This window comes from Pan paniscus, chromosome 22, assembly GCF_029289425.2.
Source record: "Pan paniscus chromosome 22, NHGRI_mPanPan1-v2.0_pri, whole genome shotgun sequence".
Classification (NCBI taxonomy): Eukaryota; Metazoa; Chordata; class Mammalia; order Primates; family Hominidae; genus Pan; species Pan paniscus.
Genome location: NC_073271.2, coordinates 23018134 through 23030406, shown reverse-complemented (window position 1 = coordinate 23030406; position 12273 = coordinate 23018134). Strand labels below are relative to the sequence as shown.

The 12273-nt window shown below is 45.9% G+C and overlaps 1 protein-coding gene across 1 annotated transcript; it reads left to right on the top strand.

Annotated features, from left to right (window-relative positions):
* The first annotated feature begins 213 nt into the window (after nt 1-213).
* On the top strand, nt 214-10371 carry ADAMTS1 (ADAM metallopeptidase with thrombospondin type 1 motif 1). The gene is made up of 9 exons (XM_003816671.5): nt 214-2429; nt 3971-4317; nt 4666-4798; nt 5491-5658; nt 6094-6380; nt 6595-6781; nt 6894-7069; nt 8040-8215; nt 8376-10371. The coding sequence occupies exons 1-9, from the start codon at nt 1700-1702 to the stop codon at nt 9073-9075; spliced, it is 2904 nt and encodes a 967-aa protein (XP_003816719.4). The 5' UTR covers nt 214-1699; the 3' UTR covers nt 9076-10371.
* The last annotated feature ends 1902 nt before the right edge of the window (nt 10372-12273 follow it).

Here is a 12273-nt window from a genome sequence, read left to right as displayed (position 1 = left end):
AGTGTGAGGGTTGCGGGTCCGCCCGGGGCTAGGGCGGTCGCTCTCGCCATTGTCCCCGCGGCTTTCCGCCTGTGAAACACGTCCTTCCTCTGGGTCCTTGAGCCCCTCCCACTTTTTGGAGAGAAAAGCCACTCAGTTTTTTTTCCTAAGGACCTGTTGGTGGACCTCTCCTCGCTTTCGTAACGCGGATATAGCCTTTTCCCTTCCTGGTAGGAAGAGGAAGGAGGGGTCCGGGAAGGAAGCCGATTTCCTTCTTTCCCCCACTGCACGCTTGCTAGCCCCAGCGATCGCTGCTGGCCCCCGGGTAGGAAAGTGGGGTTCCTGGCCGTTTCTGCGACGCTGGCCTAGGGCTTGCAGCTGCTGTTGAGTGAAAGCACGCAGACTGGCGGGAGCCGATCATTTCTCGAATGAAGAAGAGAAAGCGCAATTCCCTCCTTATGCTCTAGGGAATTGAGCCGCGTCCCAGATCACCCATTCCAGAAATGTGAAACCGGGTCCTCACAAAGTCGTCTCTGGGGAAGAGGTGGCGTGCGGGGTGGGGGTTGGTGGAGGGTGAAGGCATAAGCAAACATATTTTAAAATCCAGATCGTAAGAAGTGTCACCTGGCCCCTCACCCAGGCATGCTTTCTGGGGGAAGCGCAGGGCCAAGCTTTCCCTAGAAAAGCTGGGGCGAAGAGAGAGCAGGCGGCGGCTAAGGAGCTCCTGGCAGGCTGGGAAGGTGGAGAAGTGGGGTGAGGTATTTTTCTAGAAAGTGTAGCCCTAGCTCATCTCCTAGATTGGGGAAGAGGGAACTGAGGGAGGAGGGAAGGAGACCCAGGGCAGCTCCAGGATAGGGAAATGTTGGAGAAGGGACTGCGTTCTCCAACCGAACCCTCCCTCCTGGGAACCGCAGCCCAGCGCGGTAACTGAGTTACCGCAACCGGGCGGTGGGGAGGAAGGGTGGTCCAGGAAGCCGGCGAGGGAGAAAAGCGGTGGAAGGGAGAGTCTTCTCCCTGGAGCGGCCCCAGCAGTGCAAAGTGCTGGTCACAGCGCCCCTTCCGCCCCTAGATTGACGAGCAGTGGCGTGGAGCCAGCGCGGAGGCTGCCCCCTCCCCCTCCCGAGCCCGCAGCGCGGAGCGCGGTTTAGCACCAACGGAGCCGGGGGCGGCGTCTTTGGGATGGAAAAGGGCCAAAGGGGAGGAGTGGGGGGAGGGGGGGGTTTCACTGGTCCACTATAAAAGGACCGCTCGGCTGCCCGGTTCTTGCACTCGCTGGAAAGCGGCTCCGAGCCAGGGGCTATTGCAAAGCCAGGGTGCGCTACCGGACGGAGAGGGGAGAGCCCTGAGCAGAGTGAGCAACATCGCAGCCAAGGCGGAGGCCGAAGAGGGGCGCCAGGCACCAATCTCCGCGTTGCCTCAGCCCCGGAGGCGCCCCAGAGCGCTTCTTGTCCCAGCAGAGCCACTCTGCCTGCGCCTGCCTCTCAGTGTCTCCAACTTTGCGCTGGAAGAAAAACTTCCCGCGCGCCGGCAGAACTGCAGCGCCTCCTCTTAGTGACTCCGGGAGCTTCGGCTGTAGCCGGCTCTGCGCGCCCTTCCAACGAATAATAGAAATTGTTAATTTTAACAATCCAGAGCAGGCCAACGAGGCTTTGCTCTCCCGACCCGAACTAAAGCTCCCTCGCTCCGTGCGCTGCTACGAGCGGTGTCTCCTGGGGCTCCAATGCAGCGAGCTGTGCCCGAGGGGTTCGGAAGGCGCAAGCTGGGCAGCGACATGGGGAACGCGGAGCGGGCTCCGGGGTCTCGGAGCTTTGGGCCCGTACCCACGCTGCTCCTGCTCGCCGCGGCGCTACTGGCCGTGTCGGACGCACTCGGGCGCCCCTCCGAGGAGGACGAGGAGCTAGTGGTGCCGGAGCTGGAGCGCGCCCCGGGACACGGGACCACGCGCCTCCGCCTGCACGCCTTTGACCAGCAGCTGGATCTGGAGCTGCGGCCCGACAGCAGCTTTTTGGCGCCCGGCTTCACGCTCCAGAACGTGGGGCGCAAATCCGGGTCCGAGACGCCGCTTCCGGAAACCGACCTGGCGCACTGCTTCTACTCCGGCACCGTGAATGGCGATCCCAGCTCGGCTGCCGCCCTCAGCCTCTGCGAGGGCGTGCGCGGCGCCTTCTACCTGCTGGGGGAGGCGTATTTCATCCAGCCGCTGCCCGCCGCCAGCGAGCGCCTCGCCACCGCCGCCCCAGGGGAGAAGCCGCCGGCACCACTACAGTTCCACCTCCTGCGGCGGAATCGGCAGGGCGACGTCGGCGGCACGTGCGGGGTCGTGGACGACGAGCCCCGGCCGACTGGGAAAGCGGAGACCGAAGACGAGGACGAAGGGACTGAGGGCGAGGACGAAGGGGCTCAGTGGTCGCCGCAGGACCCGGCACTGCAAGGCGTAGGACAGCCCACAGGTAGAAGAATTGCTCTCGTTTGTCTGTCCATTCATCCTCCTCTCCTCACTTTCTCTATCCCACGCGACTTCAGGGTAGACTCCTGCTGGCAGGCAGGAGCATAAGTCCGCGGACAGAACGGAGGCCTGGAGTGGAGGAATGTGGTTTGAGGTTTGGATTGGTGAACTCAGCTAGAAAACATACTTGCATTTGCCCGAATAATGAATAACCGAGAAAAAAACTGACAAACGATTTTCTGCAAACTAAAGCAAAGCATTTAGGCCGGGGAGGGAGAGTTTGTAACCTGACTCCTTCCACCTTTAGTGAGTTGGAGCTTGTGCGAGTTCTTTCCATTCTGTGTATTTCTTTTTAACGATTTTGTGTGCGCCTTTTGTGCGGGTTGCAACGTTGCGCTGAGTTTTGTAACCGCTGCCTGTGCGTGCATCCTGCGCTCACGGGAGGGCGGATGTGGAGAGGGCAGAGGAGCAATGGTGACCTAGGAAGGTACCCTGAGCGGCTACGCTAGGATCTCTGTTCTGCAGACTTCTGTCCCCTTTCCCCCTTATAAGGCTGACCCGGGCGGGCTGAAGGCGGTGGGGCCCCTTCGCAGAACCTGCTTGGGAGGTCTTTCCCGGGTTTGCCCCGCCTCCCAGTTTGCACTCCCTCTCGCGGCCATAATTCTGCTCTCAAGCACTGTTGAAAGTCACTGCCGGTCCTTCCTGCTACGCCTTCTCTCTTGTGTGCAGTGCTTATTCTCCAGTTCTTTTTGTTTCATCACTTTGGTGCCTTTTTCCTTCTTTAACTCTCTCGCGTGTCATTTTTTAAAGAATTCTCCCCTTTTCCCCTGCTCCTCTGCTCCTGGGAGCAAAGTGGTCGCAGCCCAGTTTAGGACTTTCTGCAGGGGTTGGGTCTCAGTCCGGAGTGGAAGGCTCTGTTCCAAATAATCAATCATGCCTGGAAGCTGGAACTTATTTCGCTGGGGCAGTGGGAGTGAGGTCAGAGGCTGCTGGGCAGAGTGGGTGGTCCTTGTGCCCGGAATTGGCAAGAGCGGAGCACCCCAGGGACCCCTGGAATGAGACAGCAGAGCTGTGCAGTCTGAGATTCCTTAAGGCCCGGCCCCTTGGCAGCAGCCCAGGCCCTACCCGAGGCCTTCCACGTGGAGCCTGATGATCTCATTCAGGATTTGAGCCCTCGCCTGTGAAAGAGTGACTCAGGGCCTCTGCCTGCCACCCTTGCTCCAAGATTTTACTACAATTGGGTAGGATTATGTGCGAAACTGCCTTGTTCAGACTGTGGGATTTCAGAGAGAACATAAGAAATCCTGCTCACACACAGAAAGATCCTGAGCATGCAAAGGAGCGCGTGGTCTTTTTATTTAAAGGAGAGGAGAGAACTTTAAAAATAACACTTCGAGTGAAGATATGCAAATATTTTTGTTATTGTTGTTCTAGGTATATTTTTGCTTTGTTTGCTTTGACTGGTTAGGCTTTCCTAATATATGCTAGGAAGGTAACTATTCTTGGACAGCCTGACCATAAGCAAACTTTTTTTTTTCTTTACAGGAACTGGAAGCATAAGAAAGAAGCGATTTGTGTCCAGTCACCGCTATGTGGAAACCATGCTTGTGGCAGACCAGTCGATGGCAGAATTCCACGGCAGTGGTCTAAAGCATTACCTTCTCACGTTGTTTTCGGTGGCAGCCAGATTGTACAAACACCCCAGCATTCGTAATTCAGTTAGCCTGGTGGTGGTGAAGATCTTGGTCATCCACGATGAACAGAAGGGGCCGGAAGTGACCTCCAATGCTGCCCTCACTCTGCGGAACTTTTGCAACTGGCAGAAGCAGCACAACCCACCCAGTGACCGGGATGCAGAGCACTATGACACAGCAGTTCTTTTCACCAGACAGGTAAGAGGAAGATGGTACCAGCTGTGAGACTGTCCTCTTAGGAGTCTACATTGTACCAAAAAGATATATACAAGGCATTTCACCAGTGTTTTTGCAGTTAACCTTTTTTAATTGGCTAGCATGGTTTATCTTACTCATTTCTACTGTGATTTAAATATCTCAAGTTTCACAGTTCTATTTTAAAAGCATTAGAAAAAAGCTTGATTAAAGTCACATGAAGTCTTCTTATGTCAACAATAATGAATGTAGATGCTCCAAAGCATATGTGAAGGCACACCCTGCCAAAAAAGTTAGATCCCAAGGGTCATGCTCCCCTTATTAATAAGGATTTACCTTTGCTTTTTGTAGGACTTGTGTGGGTCCCAGACATGTGATACTCTTGGGATGGCTGATGTTGGAACTGTGTGTGATCCGAGCAGAAGCTGCTCCGTCATAGAAGATGATGGTTTACAAGCTGCCTTCACCACAGCCCATGAATTAGGTAAGTCTGCTTCAAAGTAGAAGTTAAGCCCATTTCAGAAATGTAAACTGGTAAAACAATATAAGAAGGAGAGTCTGTAGGTTATATTGCTATTTTAGGTCCTAGTGCATCTTAGAAACTATAGAAAATATTTTGTCACTATTTCAAACTTGGTCATTTTTATTAAAGTAAAAAATAAGATAGTAGTAGCTCTGGACATTTGGAAATGTGTATGTTTGTTTACACCCTGTGAAAAGTAGACATGGTCTGCAAAAGAGCCAATCTCCTAAATATATTTCTTTCTCTAGAAATGTTATTTTGGGACAAATGAATGAATCCCTGTTGGGAAAAAAGAACCTGCTGCATATCATCCATATTTTATTTTATTATTATTTTTTTTGAGATGGAGTCTCACTCTGTCTCCCAGGCTGGAGTGGAGTGGCACAATCTCGGCTCACTGCAACTTCTGCCTCCTGGGTTCAAGTGATTCTGCTACCTCAGCATGCCCAGTAGCTGGGATTACAGGTGCATGCCACCACACCCGGCTAATTTTTGTATTTTTAGTAGAGACGGGGTTTCACTATGTTGGCCATGCTGGTCTTGAACTCCTGACCTCAAGTGATCCACCCGCCTCGGCTTCTGGAATTACAGGTGTGAGCCACCGCACCCAGCCATGATCCATAATTTAATGTGGGTTCTGGATTGCTTCCTAGGCCACGTGTTTAACATGCCACATGATGATGCAAAGCAGTGTGCCAGCCTTAATGGTGTGAACCAGGATTCCCACATGATGGCGTCAATGCTTTCCAACCTGGACCACAGCCAGCCTTGGTCTCCTTGCAGTGCCTACATGATTACATCATTTCTGGATAATGGTCATGGTGAGATGTTCCAGCTACTCTCTCTAGATGGCATCCAACCTTTCACGCATAAAGTTTAGTTAAATGAACTCTTTCCTTTTTGTTCTTTTTATTTTCCCCACTTCAAAATTACTTTTCCTCTGTCAAGATCCTAACTGTTGAGATCTTAATTCCAAATAAAAAATAGTGCTTCTGGTTGAGTAGCTCCCAAAGCCCATTCATTCACATTGTTCGCAGATCAATAACTTCCTGTCATTGTTAATATAGAAATACCCCATTGAGGATAAGATCTTAATAGTAATCTAAATCTCTTCCGCATTTCCCTCCCCCAGCTTTACAGTTTTCAGATCACTTTGCTGTCTATTTTCTCATATGACAAATATTTTCTGAAATGGGATCTACCCCTTCATGCCCTCACTAACTCTGTATTGATATTGGTTGGCATTTCCTTTGCAGGGGAATGTTTGATGGACAAGCCTCAGAATCCCATACAGCTCCCAGGCGATCTCCCTGGCACCTCGTACGATGCCAACCGGCAGTGCCAGTTTACATTTGGGGAGGACTCCAAACACTGCCCCGATGCAGCCAGCACATGTAGCACCTTGTGGTGTACCGGCACCTCTGGCGGGGTGCTGGTGTGCCAAACCAAACACTTCCCGTGGGCAGATGGCACCAGCTGTGGAGAAGGGAAATGGTGTATCAACGGCAAGTGTGTGAACAAAACCGACAGAAAGCATTTTGATGTGAGTTTTTCTACTGAAACACATTCAGAATTGAAAAGAACAAAGTGATGGTAAAAGATATGATACCAAGTTAAACATCCCCATCTGTGTCCTCTAGCAGGAATGCGAGATAGCTTATTTTTAGAATTGATTCTTTGTCCCATGTGGCTTTCTTTGATACCCTAAAAGTTCTCTTTAGATAATTCTAATGCTGATGATTTATGTCTCCATTTAGACGCCTTTTCATGGAAGCTGGGGAATGTGGGGGCCTTGGGGAGACTGTTCGAGAACGTGCGGTGGAGGAGTCCAGTACACGATGAGGGAATGTGACAACCCAGTCCCAAAGAATGGAGGGAAGTACTGTGAAGGCAAACGAGTGCGCTACAGATCCTGTAACCTTGAGGACTGTCCAGACAATAATGGTGAGGAGCAACGGACTCTGGTTTTAAGAAACTGGATTAAAAAAAGATGTACCCACAAACAGGTGGCTCAAGATTGGAAACTGATAACGTTATCATATTATTCTCTTTCCAGGAAAAACCTTTAGAGAGGAACAATGTGAAGCACACAACGAGTTTTCAAAAGCTTCCTTTGGGAGTGGGCCTGCGGTGGAATGGATTCCCAAGTACGCTGGCGTCTCACCAAAGGACAGGTGCAAGCTCATCTGCCAAGCCAAAGGCATTGGCTACTTCTTCGTTTTGCAGCCCAAGGTAGTTCATTTTTACCTTATTTTTACCTAAAAATCAAGGCCTGGGCTTGCTACCTTTTCAAACAATTTTTGTTATACTTTCTTTGCTTTCCATATTCACATATCTTCAATTTCAAATTTGAACTCCTTTTCTTTTACATTAATTGGCAACTGCCTGCTTTGAGTTTAGTGTTTTCAGTTATGAATGAAGCTTAAATCTAACACTTCACATGCTTGCAATTGCTCGCTATTACTCTTTTATATGCAAAGAAAAGCTTTTTGGACAGTCAAGCTCCTCTGTGCGACTAGGCTTCACATACAGCTCATAGTTAGATACATTTTATATTCACACAGTAACCAGTAGTTTTGGAAAATAGTCTATGCATGGTCCAAAATACTTGTTACTGGGTAACTAGCAGTAGCAGGTGCAAACAGAATAATAGAAGTGGTAGTCTGAGTATTGATAATTTTTATGTTTGAAAACACATATTGAACTAGGAAAAGCATCATTTCTTTTGCTGTTTTGCTAAGGGAATACATCTGGATCTGAGACAGAAAATGGAATTTAATGTGATTGAGATGATCGTGTGTCATTAGCACCGTAGGCTATGAAAATATTCCCAAGTTGCAGATTCAATATTCAGCAAGTGATTTCTGAAGCACTTACTCTTGCCAGATACTAATTATTCTAGGCTCTGAAGATACAGCAGTAAACAAAGTGACAAACAGCTCTACTTTCATTGACCTTAGCTGGAGGAGACATAGGTCAATAGATAAATAATTTTTAAAAATCTCTAATTTCTTCAGATGTCTATATGTAGTACTGAAAAACATGCCAAAGTGAAGGGTAAATGCATGAAATGCATAATGTGTAGAGGGTACTGTGTTTAATTAGCATGGTCAGGAAAGTAGAGAGAAAATGTTTACACTTATCATTGCAGCATCTCCTTCCTTTGCTTGTATGTAACACTAGACATATGTCCTTTTTTCAGGTTGTAGATGGTACTCCATGTAGCCCAGATTCCACCTCTGTCTGTGTGCAAGGACAGTGTGTAAAAGCTGGTTGTGATCGCATCATAGACTCCAAAAAGAAGTTTGATAAATGTGGTGTTTGTGGGGGAAATGGATCTACTTGTAAGAAAATATCAGGATCAGTTACTAGTGCAAAGTAAGTTTTAAAACACCTATTTGCAGACCTTATAATGTAAATGGGCCTTTCAACAGGTCTGGGAAAAAAATATGTCTCATAAAAGATTAATGTGTTTTTAAGCTAAATAATCTAATTAGCCAATGAATCAGAGATTTATGCCTGTTTTTGTCACCTGCAGACCTGGATATCATGATATCATCACAATTCCAACTGGAGCCACCAACATCGAAGTGAAACAGCGGAACCAGAGGGGATCCAGGAACAATGGCAGCTTTCTTGCCATCAAAGCTGCTGATGGCACGTATATTCTTAATGGTGACTACACTTTGTCCACCTTAGAGCAAGACATTATGTACAAAGGTGTTGTCTTGAGGTACAGCGGCTCCTCTGCGGCATTGGAAAGAATTCGCAGCTTTAGCCCTCTCAAAGAGCCCTTGACCATCCAGGTTCTTACTGTGGGCAACGCCCTTCGACCTAAAATTAAATACACCTACTTCGTAAAGAAGAAGAAGGAATCTTTCAATGCTATCCCCACTTTTTCAGCATGGGTCATTGAAGAGTGGGGCGAATGTTCTAAGTCATGTGAATTGGGTTGGCAGAGAAGACTGGTAGAATGCCGAGACATTAATGGACAGCCTGCTTCCGAGTGTGCAAAGGAAGTGAAGCCAGCCAGCACCAGACCTTGTGCAGACCATCCCTGCCCCCAGTGGCAGCTGGGGGAGTGGTCATCATGTTCTAAGACCTGTGGGAAGGGTTACAAAAAAAGAAGCTTGAAGTGTCTGTCCCATGATGGAGGGGTGTTATCTCATGAGAGCTGTGATCCTTTAAAGAAACCTAAACATTTCATAGACTTTTGCACAATGGCAGAATGCAGTTAAGGGGTTTAAGTGGTGTTAGCTTTGAGGGCAAGGCAAAGTGAGGAAGGGCTGGTGCAGGGAAAGCAAGAAGGCTGGAGGGATCCAGCGTATCTTGCCAGTAACCAGTGAGGTGTATCAGTAAGGTGGGATTATGGGGGTAGATAGAAAAGGAGTTGAATCATCAGAGTAAACTGCCAGTTGCAAATTTGATAGGATAGTTAGTGAGGATTATTAACCTCTGAGCAGTGATATAGCATAATAAAGCCCCGGGCATTATTATTATTATTTCTTTTGTTACATCTATTACAAGTTTAGAAAAAACAAAGCAATTGTCAAAAAAAGTTAGAACTATTACAACCCCTGTTTCCTGGTACTTATCAAATACTTTGTATCATGGGGGTTGGGAAATGAAAAGTAGGAGAAAGGTGAGATTTTACTAAGACCTGTTTTACTTTACCTCACTAACAATGGGGGGAGAAAGGAGTACAAATAGGATCTTTGACCAGCACTGTTTATGGCTGCTATGGTTTCAGAGAATGTTTATACGTTATTTCTACCAAGAATTAAAACTTCAGATTGTTCAACATGAGAGAAAGGCTCAGCAACGTGAAATAACTCAAACGGCTTCCTCTTTCCTTTTTTGGACCATCTCAGTCTTTATTTGTGTAATTCATTTTGAGGAAAAAACAACTCCATGTATTTATTCAAGTGCATTAAAGTCTACAATGGGAAAAAAAAAAGCAGTGAAGCATTAGATGCTGGTAAAAGCTAGAGGAGACACAATGAGCTTAGTACCTCCAACTTCCTTTCTTTCCTACCATGTAACCCTGCTTTGGGAATATGGATGTAAAGAAGTAACTTGTGTCTCATGAAAATCAGTACAATCACACAAGGAGGATGAAACGCCGGAACAAAAATGAGGTGTGTAGAACAGGGTCCCACAGGTTTGGGGACATTGAGATCACTTGTCTTGTGGTGGGGAGGCTGCTGAGGGGTAGCAGGTCCATCTCCAGCAGCTGGTCCAACAGTCGTATCCTGGTGAATGTCTGTTCAGCTCTTCTGTGAGAATATGATTTTTTCCATATGTATATAGTAAAATATGTTACTATAAATTACATGTACTTTATAAGTATTGGTTTGGGTGTTCCTTCCAAGAAGGACTATAGTTAGTAATAAATGCCTATAATAACATATTTATTTTTATACATTTATTTCTAATGAAAAAAACTTTTAAATTATATCGCTTTTGTGAAAGTGCATATAAAATAGAGTATTTATACAATATATGTTACTAGAAATAAAAGAACACTTTTGGAATGTGTGTGTCTGTTTTTTGAAGTGGGAATTCATTCCTAGGAAGGAAACCTGAGGCACAAATATTGAATCTGAAGACCGAATTATTTTCTTAAATTATTTGGCAATAAGATTTTGTTCTAGAGGAAGGTGAAGCAAGACGGCTGAATAGAAGATTTTTTTCTAATGAGATGTATTTCTTATATCCTTGGTATACATGATTGCTAAAAAGAAAGAAATTTATGATGTCATATGTTACTAATATATCTAATAATATACACCAGTGGCTGGCAAACTTCTTTTGTAAAAAGCCAAATGGTAAATATTTGCAACTTTGTCAATCCTGTCAATAACTATCCTGTCAATACCATCTATGTCACAACTGCTCAACTGTGCTGTTGTAGCACAAAACTAGCCATAAAGAATGAGTAAGTGAATGGACGTGGCTGTGTTCTAAAAAAACTACTTGCAAAAACAAATAATGGGTCAGATTTGTTCTGCAGATTCAGTTTGCCAACCCTGGTATATACCATAAATTAAATGGAAAGAGCTTTCAGTTCTGGATGCTTTTTGAATTTGTATCTCTTCCTCAATTATATCCCATAAGTAAAAATACGTGAAAGTGTTTAGCTATTGAGTAGAAAACAATGACTCATAAATTACATGTAGGTTAGACATACATGGTGAGTTAAACCCTCTAAATGCTTCACTTGCTCATCAGGAATACCTGAGGGGTTTTGGAGAAAACTTGGAAAGCCCAGGCCTTTCTGCATAGTGATTTTGTAAATCACTGTCTTTTAAATACTAAGTGGCATATCAATAACTAAAAGTTCAGATTCCTTCCAAAGTAACTACACTTCTCCCAGGAAATAGTATTTACTAGAAGACTCAGATTATGTGGTTAACCACAGACATTTTGAACTCTACGTTTTTCTTCTTTTCCTTGAAAGGAGGAGTTTGTGCCCTCTTCTGTTGCAGTTTGATAAAGACACACCCAAGACTGGGAATAAAAAGAGGTTTAGTGGACTCACAGTTCCACATGGCTAGGGAGGCCTCACAATCATGGCAGAAGGCAAGATGGAGCAAGTCATGTCTTGCGTGGATGGCGGCTGGCAAAGAGAGAGCCTATGCAGGGGACCTCCTCTTTATAAAGCCATCAGATCTCATGAGACTTACTCACTATCACAACAACAGCACAGAAAAAACCCACCCCCATGATTCAGTTACCTCCCACTGGATCCCACAACACACAGGAATTATGGGAACCACAATTCAAGATGAGATTTGGTGGGGACACAGCCAAACCATATCACAGGTATTACAATATAGCATGCTAGTTTTTATGTATAGATGATAATTTCTAACTTACTCTCAGTTATTCAAAGTGTTCTTCCCCTGAGCAATTGAACATATCATTCTCAGCAGTCAGGTGTACAGGTGCAGAGAATCAAATTAATTTCTGGTTACTTTTTTTCCTACCTACTAGACTAAAGGACTGAAAGTTAAAGTCATCTTCTCACATTGTGGGAACTAGTCTTGGTCCTCCAGAACTCATTTAAACACAGAATTTAATCATTCAATTCAGTGGCCTAACTTGCCACTTGCAACAACAACCTCTCACAATAAATTATTTGTCTACATTAGTGCAGTACAAATCCCCACAGTAAGTGACATGGAGGATATACATGAGAAATGCCCTGACCCTCATTAACTATACATGCCGTTTGAGAAAATGAGATACATAAATCTAAAATGATAGCTCATAAGATTAAAAAGTCACTTTTAGATCTTGCCTCATTCACCAGAATTCTTTTCTTTTTAATAGCTTAGATTGATTTGATGTAAGTAATGACACTAAACTTCAGGACACTAAGAGATCAAATCAGCCAAAAAATTTCCTATCATCCTCTCAGATCAAGGCAATGT